This window comes from Molothrus aeneus, chromosome Z (genome assembly GCF_037042795.1).
Source record: "Molothrus aeneus isolate 106 chromosome Z, BPBGC_Maene_1.0, whole genome shotgun sequence".
In the NCBI taxonomy this organism is placed as follows: Eukaryota; Metazoa; Chordata; class Aves; order Passeriformes; family Icteridae; genus Molothrus; species Molothrus aeneus.
The window spans coordinates 48,607,359-48,624,972 of record NC_089680.1 but is presented as its reverse complement, the minus strand read 5'-3'; the positions used below and the strand labels follow the sequence as shown (position 1 = coordinate 48,624,972).

The 17,614-nt window shown below is 40.9% G+C and overlaps 1 protein-coding gene across 1 annotated transcript in view; it reads right to left on the bottom strand.

Moving 5' to 3' along the window:
* Positions 1–17,614, bottom strand: part of LOC136568745 (neuronal acetylcholine receptor subunit alpha-7-like) — a 58,092-nt gene that overhangs the window by 32,436 nt on the left and 8,042 nt on the right. Inside the window, exon 2 of the mRNA XM_066568917.1 lies at positions 9,093–9,232. Coding sequence (XP_066425014.1) covers positions 9,093–9,232 — 140 coding nt within the window. The remainder of the gene's footprint in view (positions 1–9,092; positions 9,233–17,614) is intronic.

Sequence of the window (17,614 nt, the reverse complement as noted above, 5' to 3'; positions counted from 1 at the left end):
AATCCTTCCTGTATTTATCTGGGTCATTTTCTCCCCTTTCTATCTCTAGCCTTACTCCAGTTAATCCTCTGCCTTGGATATCTGCTTATTCCTACAGCCACCTTTGACCCATGTAAAGTGACAGTTTGGTTTGTTCTGGTGCACATGCTGTGACATGTGAATGTTTTAGTTTGGTTTTCTTTTCCCTGCCCTAAATTCAAAGCTTACAATGTATGTACATCTGCCTACATTGTGCACCACTGCCTGTCAACAGATGCTCCTTTGCCAGGTCAACACCTAAATAAAATATAACTGCCCTTAGCCACATAACTACTTGGGTCACATCACCTGGACAAAAAAACTCAAAGCCCTTCCTGGTTCAGTAGTCACATCATATGATTACATGTCATCTATGCAGCAAGGCATTTGTTACCACGTGATCAGCAGGAGTCATTAATTCTTGCCCTCTCACAGAGCCACAGAACTGGGAGTTGAATCAGCCACTGAATTATTTCAAGACAATGATCAGAAAAGTCCCTAATTGAACAGGTAACTCTCAATGGTCATGTGTGACTACTTAGGTACTACTTCAGGTAATTAAAAATTTTTTCCCAGTGTTTTTATACCTGAATATCTGAAGATGAGAAGTGAAACAGTCAAGTGACATGAAAACATTGACATGGAGACTTGTAAAGTTTTGTTAGCAGAGACACTGATCTTTGAGTGGGATCCTATTAAAAATATCCAAAGGAATTGATCAAGCTTTCAAATGCTTGTATGCTCAATCTACAACTGTACAGGCACTCCTTTCCATTGCTGAACCACCAATCTACCCACAATTTTCAGCTGATTATCTAAAACTCAAATGCATTGAATGGTTGAAGGCTCACAGAGCCAGTAATTTTGAGGAGTGCCTAGGTTGCCCTGGCAACATTCAAGTAAGTATTGCTGGACAGCCTTTTTATTTCAGGCCTCTCATTAAGAAGCTGAAATAAACCTTGTCATGGCAACATCCACTAGGTAGGGATAACTTAAGTTTAAGTACTTCATCTCAATCTCTTTAAAAAAAAAAGCACCCTCAGGAGGAAGATGGAAATCAGACAGGAGGGTCCAGAGTTAAGGTGAAAGACTAGGGAGAAATACAAAAATACAAAGAAATAGCAAAAGAACAAACAGCTGCTGAGTATTTTGTTGCCCATCAAGATGAAGATACATCTGGGCAACTGCTCATAGGTGGATATCTTTGTTGCTCAGGATTTCCTCCTATGAATGGCTGGAAGTGATGTCAAATAAGTGTTTTTTCATCTTGAATCACACTCCCATCTGATGCCACTGGCTTCTCCTTGAAGTCATGCCTTTATTGGTTCCGTCCTGTCTTGTAGAGGAATGTGTTCTTTCACTGTAAACAAGAAGTGCAATCTGCCTTTGGTCTGTCCACTGCGTAGCAGCTACTACAAAGGCAGTGTAGTACGCTGTGTAGGCTGTGTGGTCCCACTATCTTTAACCACCCGCATTCTTCTTCTCCCCCCAGTTTGGGGGACTACCATTGCATCTCTATCTGCTGCTTTCAGCAGAATCTATTCACTTGCTTTTGAGACAGGAACTTTACATATTGGAGGTTTTGGCCCCTGTCAGATTATACTCCTCCCCTTACAAGCCCCTGAGCCAGGAGCAATCGCTTGTGGTGACAGTGGAGAGTTTAAGAGAACCCCGTACTTGGAGAAGCACAGCATTGAAAGAGGGACTGTGCCAGAGAAGCCTGCAAACACATGGATGCCAGCCATATTCCTTAGGCTGTGTAATGGATGGTTATCAAAAGTCCTCAAGAGGTTTTCCTTGTGAAAGCCTTGACTCCCTGTATGTCAGAGACCAACCAGACATGGATGTGAAATGCAAAGGCCTGGATACAAAAGCCACTGCAGCAAGTACTAAATCCACACATTCCCCAAAGCTGAGAGTAGAAGTAAGAAATAAGGGAAGAAATGCCAGTTTCTGTTGCCAGTTAGGGCATCAGAGTAGGCTGCCCTCTCATTCACTGGCACAACTGGTGAGAGTCTCCCAAACCTACTTGATTTGTGTCCTACTTTCCTTACCCCTCAGCATCTTCCCACATTCCAATTTCCATTGTGGTGAAAAAAGGCAGTCTTGTTCTTGTTCTGCACATGCGAAATGACTTCAAGTTCCTCCACAAAGACCTGCAAATTGCAGGACTCCCTGCTCCAGAGCTCTCTGACATCCTGGGAAAAGTGAAGCCACCAGCTTTGTCCCTCTATTTCAAAGATAATTCTCATGGAAGCCCTGGAAGCTGGGTCAGAGGGCCTCACATGGCCTTCCAGCGCAGTGCTGCTCTCTAACTGCTTGGATAAACTGACATACCTGCTTAGTTCCTGGGGGAAAGGGTGTTATGTCACCATACAAAAGCTGTCAGTCCACCATTAAAATCCCAAAATACCCACACATAGCATGTAGGTGGTTTTTATATTCTCCAGGGTGAATACCTCCTCCTGAAATAGCCTCCATGTATTTTGTGCACAGTTGGCAGGTGCTTCAAACAAACAGGATTAGACACAAATCTTTATTCTAGGATATTAATTATTAATTGCCCTTTTCAGCATTTGAAATCACAAGGAAAACAGCAGAAGAATTGGTGAGAAAGCCAACCCTGAGTACTTATCCGAGACTCACATTCAATCTATCTGCAAGGTTCCCTGTGTTTTTTCTTTCTATATTTCCATGCTGGTGTGACAGCACAGCAAAAACTAAGGGAATATAGGTATGTTCCAAAACTCAAATGAGCTCTTAAAGCCTATGATTAGGGATAGAAAATGGGAGGAAAGATTTTTACTCATGAGCTGAATTCATTGTCTCTCAGGAGTTACCCTCAGAGAACTCAGAGAGACTAAGAAATACTAGGTTCAAGGCCACCCCAACAGCTTTGGCTTAACTGTTTTACTGCAAATCTTTCATGCCTCAGATTAGTTACCCAAAATTAAGGAATAAACATGAGCTCAAGATCTAAATTCCTACATCTACAAACAACAGAGTACAGTCTTTTCACCAGTCAGACAGAAAATTGCTTAATTATCATTAAATGCCCAAGCTGGATGACCACAACCAAAAATCTCAGAAGCAAATCAGCCTTTTTTTTGTTAGAGCCACTGCCACTATGTACAGCTTGGGGAACCATGCTGAGAGAATACAAACCATGGCATTTCTTCTCACTAGGTGAGCTACCTCCACTCTGAGCTGAGCAAGGCAAAGTCATACAAAATAAAAAGATGCCAGTAAAGTTCAGGTAATTAAAATTCCATCATAATGTTTCATGCAGGCATGTGCAGGTAGTAATAGTCAGGAAGCCATACTACCCATGGTGCTTAATTTCATTGTGCTAGCAAATTCAGATGTTGTATGTTTAACTGGTTTAGTGAGACTGGCATTTTGATAATGTCTGGCACATAGGGGACAGCCAAAATAATAATTCATTGCTCAATTAGCCTTGAATTTCCCAATTTTCATCCTCCCATGCTAATGGAGAGGAATTTTATTTTTTCTTCCTGGAGTTGAAAATTGGTCACACTAAGTGAGTTCTATGACCAAGAGAGAGATTTTGGGATTTAACTCCAATGAATCTGTTGGTCTAGAATCCTTTCTGTAATTTTTCTGTCTGGAATTTTAATGCTCTTGGTCACAAATTGATTTTCAGCTTTTATGATGGTGTCCAGTCTGTTTTTCTTCTCAGTTGCACCATTTTGCATCAGCCTTGCTGTTCTGGTCTCATTGAATTGTCTCCTGCAAGATAAGAGTGACAAAAACTTTCCAGAAATATATGTGGTTTGGTAGAGTAGGTCTTTCAAGGAGATACAGAGTAAACATTGCTCACAAAAGCTATGCAGGAAGCCCAAAATAAATACAAAGGCATTATTAGGAAAGAAAAAAAAGATACTTTAATCTAGAAGGGCTGAAAGAGTCAGTTGAATGGTCAAGCTTACATAGTTGAAGATATCTATCTGTAAAAGATTTGTACGGGATGTACTACAGGGATTATAGTTTAATCTAGTAAATACTGATACTATATTGGGAATAACAAATGAATAGGTGCTTATGTGAACTGCATATTTTTATTTGTTTCCTTGAATTGCTTGTATGTTGATCTGGGTTTACTACATAACACCCAGCATAGATTTTTGTATGTGTGAGAATGCTAGAATGAAAGGTGGGAGGGAATGACCTAGATGCTGTAAGGTCAGTTTAACAAGGAAGAGGTGAATTAGAGCTAGAAAATAAACCTTGAACTTTCTGGCCTTTCAATACACCTGCAGAACCAGCCCTAGAAAGTTTATGAAACAAAATAATTTAAAAACAAGGATATCAGCTGCTAAACGCATTCAGATCTGACAGAAATTTTGTAAAAAACCCAACAGTAGGAGAGCTGTGACAGACAGGATGCACCCCAGGGCCAGGCATAGCATCCCCTCCTGCCTTCTCACCTCTAACTTCTGGCACAGTATACTTACAGGCAGCCTCTAGTTCTGGCAACTCTCACTCACATAGAGATCTCCTCAGCAAAAAGATCTGAGCTCCTGGGGACTGAGTTCAACAGTCCTATTATTTGATGAGCAGATCACCTGAGAAATGAGCAGGCTGGTGAAGGCAGCTTCAATGTCAACAGATGCCTGCATTTAAAAGTTGGTCTCTTACCAAACTCTTTCTAAAAACACCACACAAACGAACCCAAAAAAAAAAAAACTCCAACTCCTTCAGGGTTATAGTCTTTGATTTAGAGGAAACCAGTGGAAGCTTAAGTTTGAATCCAACATTTTGATAAAGTCTGGGTACAAAAGGCAAAAATATCTACGCTGCTAAGCTAGTATGATGCTTATAGTGATAGTGACTGCATCTGAGCACTCGGTGAAGTATGTGAGGATCTTTACTCTTGTCTTCTCTGAACAGCAAGGCTCAGACTCTGTTTTCAGGAAAAAAATCCAAAGTGAATCTTTGTTTTTATCGTTCTGCTAAACACCTACATTACCTTGTCTTGCTGCTTTCCAAAAATGTGGAGAGCTTTGATACACCATGGCAACAACTCTGTAGTTTATAAGTGAGATTGTTTGCAACCTTGTGATATCCCAACCATGAGGTTTGAGATAACCCTGCAGTTCCTAGGATGCACAATCATTTTACACACTGTGCAACTGAATCAAAACAGTCCATAATAAATTTTTCCAGACACAGTATTTGTTTTGAGCTTACAGCCCAAAATACATGAAGATTATGTATGTTTTGGCTTCTGGAAGTGCATAATGACCCATGGATTGCTCAGGAATTTTTTCAGCACTTTTGTGGCTTACTGGTTACTTGCAATTCCTTTTTTTGTCATTATGACCTCTGACAGTGGCAGCTGGAAGGCTGAACATGGAGGAGAAAAGTACTACAGAACTCCTATATATGCAGGGACATCAACAGATGTTTGGTTTTTTTAATAATTTAACAGCGCAACCACATATACACCCCTTCAGATAAGGTCTCCTGCAGACGCCAACGTGAGAAATGAAAACAATCATTCATGATGACAAATAGTTTTCACCTAGCAGCTTCCTTTCACATTGTGCCAAAAGGAAGCACTTGCATTTCCTCTGCTGCAGAAAATGCCATGCCTCATTTCTTTATTACTCTACCCTCACCAACTGACTGGGCTCTCAAACAAAGTAAGACGAGAAATTTTGCTCCAAGTACTCTTGGATGTCTAACCTTGCTTGGGTTTGCAGAGCTTGGCAGTGTCTGACAGTGCTCTGTGAGAGAGATCACCAGCCAATGCCCTCCTGATGCACAGGGAGTGCCTGGACGTCAAGCTCCAAACAAAAGTGACCCTCAGAAATGGTATACATGAGACAGCTCAGCATGAAGCTGTCCTTTCCCACAGAGGACAAGGCAAACTGAACTGAACCTTGCTGTTAAACAGAGGCTGTAACTGTCCCTCTTTCTGGTCACTTGTTTCCTGAATGTAATGGGCCTGTCATGGCTGTAGTTATGAATTAATGTAATTTTGGGAAAAAGTCCAAACCCCCAAAGTCTTCATTTGCATTTGTCTATCCCAACTGTGACAAGTAGATAACATGTTCTTCTCAGCTTTGAGTACGATGGCTAGCTTTGAATCCTAAAAACCATACATATCCTGTGTAGGCAAATACATGCACAAATAAGCAGAAAACATAATCCAAAGCAGTCATGCTTTGACATTTTCTTTGACGGGTTTTAAGAAGAGGAGGTGAGATTTTAAGTAGTTACTTGTACTACTGCTTGGAAAACCACAGAGATCTCAGAGCAGTCTTTTCTCTCTGTGTAGCAGTGTGCAACTAGATAGTCACCAATGCTGTTCTCAGCAGTCTGTCAGCAGAAGTTGAATTTAGGATTCATTAGATTTTAATACAGTATGTGTAGGAAACAGACTTATGGAGGCATGTGATGGACCCTGTCCCAGATAGAAGTGCTTTAGATGTGATGCCAGGTCTTGGCATGGGTAAGGCACAAGGTTCTTTGAGTATCAGTGGCAGACCCCTTCTCATTTCCATGCAACAATGAAACAGATTTGTTTTCATCTTCTTCACATTGTTTTCTCCTGCAGGGAAACCAGAACAGGGTTTCTCAATGGGTCCGCTGTCTCATGCCCATTGCACTGACTGCTTGCAAAGTATCTGAGTGAGTCCAGCAATGCTGTAGTATGTCTTGGCACATGACACTTCCCTGAGCATGGAGTGTTTTTTTCCCAGGGAGTATGATGTAAAAAGTGCCCTCATGGTGGGGCTCTGCCTAGCACCCTGCTCTTTTACAGCAGTGGACCACACCAGACACACAAGTCCTCAAAAAAAGCAGCTTTTCCCTTTGTTAAAGCATACATAATTGCCAAAACTGTGATGCTGTCTTTCCTCTTCCCCAAGTGAAGACCTATGCACCATCTGCTTTGTCTTCCACCAGGCAGAACAGCTGAGAAGGCAGAGTCTACTCACCCCAGACTCCCATCTGATTGAACAGAGATGGCCACTTGGTTTGCCTCATGGTGTCTTAGCTGACAGAGGTTACCTCTTCCTTGTAGCTTGACTGCTTCTCTTTACATCGTTGTGGTTATAACGAGCCTCCTTTTAAACAGACATTTACTTCAGCAGCTGGAGCAGACAGAGGGGCTCATCCTCCACTGCCATCTGTCCAGCCAGCAGTGGAGGATGAGGGGCTTACAAGTACAGAGCTTGTTGCTGGCATATTTCTGCATTGATTCCTGATTTAAGGACTCAGGGGATCAGTGTTTTGTGCACTTTCAGGATGGTTGGTTTAGCCACTTGTTGATGCCACAATGACATTTTCAGTATAGGGATTCAACTGCCAAGTGATTTTTTGTCCTGCACTGAGGAGACAGGCACCTTTTCACATCATCCAAGCTAAAAATTTCAGGTAAGTCTGGGTGTTTTTTAAAACACTTTGGGTGCAGTTTGCAAGACCACAAGCCTGGAACAGGTTCTGATTAAAACAGATTAACATCTAGCGTCTGTACTTGGTACAAAGGTGTAGCGAAAAAAAGCTTCATTTCTGAAAGGTATGAACATCTAGCATACCTATTTCCTATTGTGGACAACCAAAAGGGAACACTGGAACTACATTTCTTATAATAGACATTGACCTAATGTAGATAAAGTACTTTTAAAAAATACTAATTTCCTGAAAGGTTGGGTTTCAACTGTAAAACACAGTTGAAAATTGTTTTATGTAACTTCTCTTGACTTTGAAAATGTACAGTTACAGCCCTATGGCCCTTTAGTACCCACAACCTTCAAATAAGGTTGAAAGAAAATGCCAAAATGAAATAAAGGACTGAAGGAAGATCTTTGGAGCTGAGACACCTCTGCTAAACCTAGAATTGCTTGCTGAAATTTACTTGAAATTAGCTGCAGGAAATCTTTGCTCTTTCATTCATGTAGAGGCCTTTGGTTGACAGTACAGATTTCCTCTCTCTTCCAGTTCAATGCAATTGGTAACATTTCAAAATAGAAAGATGCATACCCTATCTGAGTGGCTCCTGCCTGCCTCCAGGAATACCACAGCTGACTGGACTTGCCACTTGCATGTTGTGATGCTGGGGGGCTACACCTTCAGGGTCCTGCTTGCCTCTCCAAGGAGAGCACCTGGCATACTACACATTTTCAGAAAGATTGTGCGAGCTTTAAAAAGCTTAAATATTTGAGGCTTCTGTTAAATTGCTTTGTGACTGCACAAATATTTCCACATCTCTCTCTCTATTCCTCATTCCCTCCATAACAGTGACAGTGTATCAGAAACCAGCTCCAAATACTGTTCATGGAAAAGGCAGGATGAAGATAAGAGCACTAGTGTGTTCACCTGTTTGCTCTGCTGACAGGGTGAAGATGGTCAAAATTGCTTGTTTTTCTCATGTAGATGAAACAAATCCTGTCTATATATATCATGGTTTGTCATACAGAATCCTCTTCATGATGAAAAAAAGGATTTGGATTATTATGTTAAAATTTTCCGTGGGTCAAATCTCCAATTCCGTAAAAGCATGTTGCAGTCAAGACAATTAGAGGGCTGTGCCTCCAGGTTTTACTTTTATGTATTTCTAAGCTCATCTCAGGGCAGACTCATTCAGCACAGTGCACAGTAAAAATATGATGGGAGAAGAGGCCAATGCCATTATAATATCTAATGAAAAAGTGTAAGTGCAGTGATGGTAGCTTTGAATGTGCACATGGTCTTGAGTTATTGCATCCCACTCAGCTCTGAGAAGAATGTATCATTAATAATTTGTAGTAACACATGGCTTCTAATTGACTGAATTATTTTTTCTGTTTAAAACAAATGGAAAAAAATACATAATTCATTTCCTTAAAGCTCATGTTGTGTCAGAACTAGCTGTGCTTTTACGACGACATTCACTCTTCTAAAGTGCCAAAGCATTTACTCCAGCATTTTGGGAGGATGCTTAGCAAAAGACAGACTGCTTTCATCTTTGATAGCCTGATAAAGAGGAAAAATATATCTCCTGGATGAGAGATCAGATTTGTTATGCTGAATGGGTGCCATAGAGAAGAAAACAGCAAGTAACTTACCACATCAATTATCTGCAACAAGGAAAGCTGGAGCTCAACTACGAGCGGCTGGGAGTCATTCACTACGGGTCGTTCCAGACGATTGTAGTTCCGCAGCAGTTCTCTGTACAAGCGTCTCTGGCTTTCCCCCTGCTGAGAGACTTGAGGAAAAGAAAGAAGGTGTCTGTCATTCACACTGTCACACAGCCACCATTGTACATCTGTTTTGTTGAAAACTCCCTCTTATTAGGTTTGTAATTAGAAAGCAGTTCCTAAAGATATCACCCGAATTCTGCATATGGATGTGATACAGCTTTTCTGCATATGTGAATGATGAACTCTCAAAAAAATTAACTACTAACACTCTAACTCATTAGTAACATCCAGAAGCTACTGAACAGAATTGGGGCTCTGACTGAATATTCCTTGGAGTTCCTCCTGCTGATGGACAGTAGGGTTGAGGCTCCAAAACTACCAGGCAGCTTCCTGGAAGGCAAGCAAATGAACTCATTAATTTGCTTGTTCTTATTTACTAGCCACTGGCTACTGTGAGCCAGCACTTACTTAGCCATATTGTGTTTATATCAAGCATGGGTAACAGGTACCCTTATTTCTTGGAGCTGATGTATCAGGCTTTTTTCTATGCTCAAGAAACAGTAACAACTGTTCTTCCTATCCTCTTCAGTTTTTCCAGGTTTTGGGTTACTTTCCTTGACTTTTTTCCATCTGATGGCAGCACACTTTGTTAACACCTACTGAGGTGGTGGTATAAAGTCTAGAGTATTTGACAGCTACTACAGAGACATTGAATTTCTGATATTACACACTTAACTCAGTTTGCACTGAGACCTGACTCCACACAAAGCTGTCATGCAAGCAGCTGAGCATGTTGAAGATTAGCAGAATTTCAGTCTATGCTTAATTTCCAAGATGCCCTAGTTCCCACCTTTGGGGTGGGTGTGGAGAGCATCCATCTCACCTGCTCTGCCAGGTTGATGGATGTCATAGTTGAGACAACTATGGGTGGTAAAGGTTTGGTGATTTCCCTCAGCAAAGCAAGGCATTTGCTGGCATACACTGCTCAGAACCCTAGTTTCTCCAAAACTGTGTTGATCTTGGTGCTGTGGCTAGTGGCAGCCTGAGCTCTACCTAAGAGCTGCACCTAAGAGAGGGAAGGTCATGGGCTGCAGGTTCCCTGAGGTCAATCAGTTCTGTCAACATGAGTGTGTATTCTCTGAACTGTATAAATTCAATCCCTGGCAGAGAATCTGCACTCTAAATCATTATTACTTTGGACTGAAGCAATTTTTATCCACTGCAGTTACCACTCTCTGTATATGACGGTTTTTACTTCTTGATTGAGGTTGTGATGAATATTTTCTTGACAGTGCAAACAAACTGTAACAACCCGTTCTGCCTTCCCAGCCTCTTACTGTGCTTAGCAAACACTTCAAGCCTGAGACAAGCTGCCCTACAACAAAGCAGCCATGCCTTTTAAAACTAATAATAAATTCAGTTTATAAACACTCCATAGGTCTGTTTAACTTGTGTTCTTTTCATTTTTGCTGATACTCAAGGGAGATTGTGACTTTCTAGCATGGCAGTGCCTAGTAAACAAGAAAGAAGAGTATTTTGGTTCAGTTTAGTAAACTACACCATCACATCAATTTCATGAGTCCTTTTTCCTCTTGCATAACATTCTACATGATCACAGGCACTCAGAGGAGCAAATGCTGTAAGCAAGCCTTCAATAGCCCTTTTTGACACCTCAGTATTGGTTGCTGTGCTTTCACCAATGTGCTTTCTGACCACAGTATCTCTCCTTCAGCATCTTAAGTAATGTTCCCTACTTACTTAAGCAGAGATCTAAGTCCTCTGTTATGGCCTTAGTATTTTCCAGTGCCTCAGCAGGACCAGACACATCATAAATGTCTTGTGTGTGAAGGAAACCTGTGAAAATCTCACATGTTGTCCTATGGAAAGATGCTCTGAGTTTGGAGCAGATTTGCTGTCCTTTCGCTCACCTACCCACCCATGCTCCTGTGCTTTAGGGAAGAAATTACTTTCTGAATTATTGCTCTCATCTTGAGTACTTACATAATACTTGCCTTCAACCTTTCTTTTAAGCTGGCTCCCTCAGCTTTTAAAAGGAGAAAAGCACCCTTCACCAGTCTCTGAACCCAACCAGGTTGCTAGACTGCCCTGGTACTACTATTGTTGGAGTAAGTTGAAGAGCCCCCCAAGGGAGGGGGGCCTTGCAGAAATCTGAGCATAACCCTTTGCTCTAGGCTTTGGAAAGCTATCTTTGCACTGTGAGCTTCATCCATGCTGAAGTCAAGCTGTTTCCTGTCAACAGTCAACAGTCTTTCCCTGTTAAACTTTGTGAGGTGAAATAGCCAAGAACTGTGCCTAATTTTCCATCCTTTCTTCAACTCTCCTCTCTGTAATATAATGCTGGTACTTTGCAGTCTCTTGAATTCAAAACTATTAACATGGTCATAGATGATTTTTTCTTAGTCTGCCGAGTTGGCATTGGTGACCATATATTTTTGTGCTGCATGGTTTTGCTTACAAAATGACATATATTCAGAAGCGATGAAGCCCTGGGGTGTCCTGGCAAAGAGCCACAGCTGCTGTTGGTACCACAAAGAGGTGGCTAGCCTAATCACACTGCCATGTCTCTGCTACAGCTGCTTTGGAGAAAGGAACTGAGGTGGAAATCTAGTCTGACTTATATGTTCACAGCCTTTTTCTTTAAATTGTAATTTTCAAATACTTAATGTTTCATACTTGAGACAGATTTCTGCTTTTTTTCTCCTATGTTTGTGCTAATGCATTTTGACACTACAACTCTGTGTGCTAAATGGAGTGCTTGCTGGTGATGGGGAAGCTTGAATCTCCCAGGACTAGAATAGAATAAGCTTTACCACTGACTACCTCTCAGTCATACCAAGTTTAACCAAAAGCAGTGGCACTGGTTCATCTTTTAAACTAGGCTAGATGACGGCTGTCAATATTTAAGGTTGCCAAGTCAGTCTCCCAAAACCAGTGCCAGACTTGCTTGCCTATGTTACTGGTAAGTAAAAGTAACTGGCAAAGGACGTGTTTTCTAAGGAAAGGATCTGAGAGTTTTTATGACCCACTGCCTCGGATAGTGTCTCCTTTGTCTATGAAGTATCTTTGAAGCAGTAGGAAAACATACAAACTCATTAAAATTTGAGTGAAGAGCAGATTAGAATGTTTACCTCAAGCTTAGCAAGAATCTTGACACCATCTCTGAAAAATTCTCACACATATTTGTCTATGCCTTGCAGGCTAGATAAGAGAACAGTGGGCAGAAAAGTGGCTGAACTCTCAGGCTCAGAGGATTGTAGTCAGCAGCAAAAAGTTCAGCTGAAGGCCAGCCAGTGGTGGAGTACTCCAGGGATGGATACTGGCAACAATGATATTTAACACTGTTATGAATGAATGGGACAGAGTGCACCCTTAGAAAGCTGGGTCTTTTTCAGATGGTGCAAAACTGGGAGGAGTGGCTGATACAGCACAAGGTTTTCTGCCACTGAGAAGGACCTTGAAGAACTTGAGAAACGACTGACAGGAACCCCATGAAGTTCAATGAAAAAAAGTATAAAGTTTTCCTGCACCTGGGAGTAATCCCAGGTACCAGAAAAGGCTGGGGGCTCGCTGTCTGGCAGGCAGGATAGCACAAAAGCCACGAGGAACCTTATAGGTACCAAGCTGACTATAAGCCAGCAACGCACCCTTGTAGCAAAGGTCACCAGCACCCTGAGCTGCAACAGGAAGAACCACACAAGTAGATCAATAGAAGCGATTCTTTCTCTCTACTCAGCACTGGTGATACAGACCTGGAATGCTGGATCCAGTGCTGGGGCTTATCAGTAGAAAGGAAACATGGAATTACCAGATCAAGGGCTGGATTGTTCCTCAAGATTTACTGTTTAATACTTTGAAAATGAGTATTAAACTGCTAATAAACTAAATAACAAAACAGCTCCTGGAGCTTGCAGACCACTGGGAAGCAGAAGGCAACCAATCCTTGGATTGGCTGCTAAGAGCTCTATGGAAAGCAGTTTTTTTGTGCACTACATTAAACTTTTACACGCCTCTCTGGAAATTCCTTCTGTGCTTCTGCATATGCAAAGAAGTCTGCAAGAAGTCTGCTGATTGAATGATTCATATAAACTATAAACTGCTACCAATCTTTTGAGCATAGATGCTATAGTTGTATTTCATGTTTCTTTCCAAGATGTAATTGCTGAGAATTGCACAGCAAGGGAACCTGCAGTTAGGTCCGGCCAGACTATCCATATGGCATCCCCAGGAAGGACAGATGCTCTCTCCTTTCCAGGAGCTGTGCTGTCATGCCTGGTCTTGGCTGGTTGATTTTCCTGCTCTGCTTTGCGTGCCAAGGTCTCCAAACTATAAGGCAAGAGTCCAGCCCTTCCAGTTCCCCAGGTTTGTTCACAAAGTAGTCAGCTTCTTAACTGAGGATGCTGGTCTGAGACATATTCTGGCTGGTTGTGCACAGCAAAGAATAAATAATGAAATACTGACAAGATAGTAGATAGGTAGTAGAACACGGATTTCCACTAGTTTTTCAACAATGACATCTGTATTATCAACCATTCTATATCTGTTTCATAGTGTTCCCTGGTTTTGTTTTCATAATCTCTCAACTTTTGGAGAGGGGAAGCTTCTGTTTTCTAGCTGTTGCTCATTTCTTTAGGCAGACACTTGAGTCCAAATATACAAGTTATTACTTTATTCATACAAGATTATTGGTACCTAACATGATGGCTTTCAGACAAAATATCATAGTCTTTCCATATCACTTTTTATTAACATATATGCATGCTAACATGCCTCTGAATTATAAAATGTCTCTTTGTTTTCTTCTTCTGTTTTCAAAGACAGTTCCTAAAATCACTTTCATTCATAATCCTTTTGAAGAACATGGTAAGTTACAATCAACAGTATGTTTCTGATCCATCACATTATTGCTTTTATATATTTTGTCCCCCAATACTTCATGAAAGGTCTCAAAATTGAGTGATACTGTAGTTGTGACATTTATTCTTTCCCCTTGTAACTTCTGCAAGTATTTCACCACATCTATGTCACTTTTTTCTCTCTGAACTGCTACTTTGATGTGTATCTTTTGTTTTGGTTTATTTTTTTGTTATTTGTTTTGTTTGTTATTTGTTTCATAAAAGAAAATGAGTAAAGTTCTGGCATTTATAAAAAACAAACACATCAGTGCCATTATACTGTGCAGTGTTGTTAAGTCTAGTTGGGTAATGATTGCACTTAATTTTCTTATAGCTGGAATATTTACAGAGGAAAAATCCATTAAAAACTATGGTTATCAGAGCTAAATCCTAGAACTTAAAACTGTTTTCCTAAAACCTTCCTGCCACAGCTCCTTCTATTATTTATTTTCATTTCAGTTTATCACTGTACTTTTGCAGGGATATTTAGCTATTTTTTAGCTATTGCTTTCAGAATCCAAACAGAATGATCACAGGAAACATATACGCACACACACACTACATGCAATAATGAATTATGGGGGAAGCATGAAAAGTATCAGGAAAAAAGCAGGTTGTTTCACAGACCATTTCATTTGCAGAAAGAACTGCAATGGCAAGAGCATTTACAAAATGAGGCATGTTCTAATATTTGGTAGCTATAAAAAACAACTTATTTTTGAATATTTTGCAGATTTTTGAGAATGTAAAGGATGTCATTGCCATATGTCACTTAATCCCCAGAGACACAGATGTGTCCCATCTGCTTTTGTTCTTATGTGCAGCATTGTTACTTTTATCTGTGGCTGCAAATGCACTATTTCTTTCAATGCCCTTTGATTTAAAATGCATGCCATCATGCCTTCAGGGAAACGGATTCACATAAGAAACAATGGAATCACATCAGCTACCTCTACCCCCTGTGTGTCTGTCTGTGTGTGTTTATGTGTTGTGTATTTGAATATTTCTCTCATTTAAAACCTCTTTTTAATCTACTTCCCTTCTGGGTAATCTTTGACTCTAATCTTTGTCTCTCGCTATGCAGATTGTTTCTGCATCTTACACACAAAATTCATCAGCTATCCAGAGGAATGTGAGATATTACTTGACTTCCTAAGCAAGAAGTGTCTAATATTCCTGATACGGGTCATTTTTGTTCTTTCATAGCAGATAAAGACTTCCCAGGAGAGATGGGTATCAAAAAGGTATGCAAGGAAAGGTTTTTTCTTAAAGACTCTAGGCCCATGACAACATACTAAAACGATATAATGAAAGGATGAGCTTATATTTTTGGTCCTATTGGCTTGGTTGCGGGTGTTTTAAAGGCTGAGTAATGTGTGTAAGGTAGAGAGACTCACTTTGAGGTATTAAGAGTGGGATGCCTCTCAATCATATTTATCAACCTTATTTAAACTGCCTCATTACTCCAGGTCAGAAACCTAAGTAGCTACAGCCAGTAAAGGCAAAAAATGTACTTTTAGTGTAATGCTAGTTTGCATTAGCTCCATGCAATACAAGAGTCATTGATACAATACTAGATGCACAGGGAGCACAGGAGGAGGAATCTGGAGCAGTCATGAAGAGAAGGACACCCCTTGTTACACATTACAGAGTGCTGTGGCTGTCTGGAAGCAACTCTTGCCAACTATCCTGGGATTTGTGGAGAGGAGTAGTAATGGAAGACAAAGGGAAGAAACAAAACCGTAAGATAAAAGCAAGGCACCAGTGATATGGCCATCAGTATACTGGACTGGCCTCCTGCACTCCTGATCCCACTGGCTTGCAGAGTATCTTGTCACATCCCTTCATCTCTATGGGTTTCAGCACCCAAACCAGTCAACCCAGGGAAAGCCCTTCTTGGGAAAGCACTATGAGCTTCACCTGTTAAGTGGCATCAATGTGGAAGCTATGGCATTATAGACAGCATTATCAGATAGCTCTGAAAAGGGTCAAGTCAGTCTGCACCTCCCCATCAAAAGTCCACTCTACACATGTGGAGAGCTCAGATCCAAGAAAGTCATAAGTTAACTGACAGGTGTAATAATGATTTCTGTGGAAACAGATAGGCAAGTCTGATTAGGCTGAGAAAAACAATATGTAGGAGGAGTTCTTTTTCCTAAACCAGTGCAGATAATAGCAGTGAGGGAGCCTGCAATGATGTTGTGGTTTAACCCCATACTGCAACTGAGTACCATGCAGTCACTCGCTTACAATCTCCCCTCCCCCAAGAGGATGAAGAATTAGAAAAAAAATTACAATAACATTAATGAAACATATTATTAATAAACTATAATGAAACATAATAAAAATGAAACATAATAATAATAATAATAATAATAATGATGATAATGAAAAGGGAGACCACAAAAAGAGAGACAGAAATAAAACTCAAAGAAGAAAAATTATGCACAACACAATTGCTTGCCACCCACTGATCTGTGCCCAGCCCACCCCTGCCTGAGCAGCAATCAGCCTTTTCTAGTCAGTTTTCCTCAGTTTATATACTGAGATATACTAACTTTCCACAAAGAGAAACATAATCATTTTGTCCCAAGATGTGAAGAGAGCAAAGATTCCAAGAGCTATTCCTTAGTCACAGGGATGTCCTTAACAGGAAAAAAAACTTGTTGCCTTTTTTTATGGTTCAAAGATGAGGGAGAGATCTTGCTCTAAACCATTGCCTCAGTGTGTTATTGGCGAAGCAGTGGTAATCTGGTTAAACTCCTCTGGGCAATGTAGAGGATATGCTAGAGTGGAAATGATACAGACAATAACACTATGAAAAGGAACTGCCCAGTGTGCTCAGAGATGTTGCAGTGCTTCTTTCCATTTTTCCTTCTGCGGTACTCATCAGCTGGTTATAATCCCAGAGACAGCTAGTTTCCCAAGCTGTGAGCTTCTGCCTTGCCAGCCTGCCACCTGTACTTGCATAGCAAAGCTAAGCAGCAAAGTCATTGAGGATGCAATAGGCAAGGCTAGAGATGGCTTCTCCTGCCTTTTTCCCTCATCACTCAAGTTGCAGCTGTTGTCCATGAACAAAGTAAGAGCTCCACTGGCTGCAAGGCACAGGCAAGACACAAACGTCCTTAGTGAACATGGATCTGGAAATGCAAAGAAAGTTCCAGGTTTGTCTTTACAATACCAGAAATTAAATGATGGATAATGAAAAACACAATGTAAGAGCCCTCTGAAAGGGATGGGGGTTAGTCAGATGAAAGTTTTGACTGCACCTTGAATGACTCCTAATTTGTTCAGTGCTTAGTATGTGAACTGGGAAATATGGAGAGACATTTTCTAAATGTTTCCTAAATCTGAAACAGTTTCACACTTGGGGAGCAGAACTTTCATAGCCAACCTATAGATAAGACTCAGCCTTGTTTTAGGCAGCACCAATGAGCTTTCACTAAGTCAGTTCAAACATGCTGCCTGTCTGTGTGAGATATTGTGCTGCCAATCAGCTGGTGATAGTTTGGAGGTCTTGGCAGCAGAAGTGGC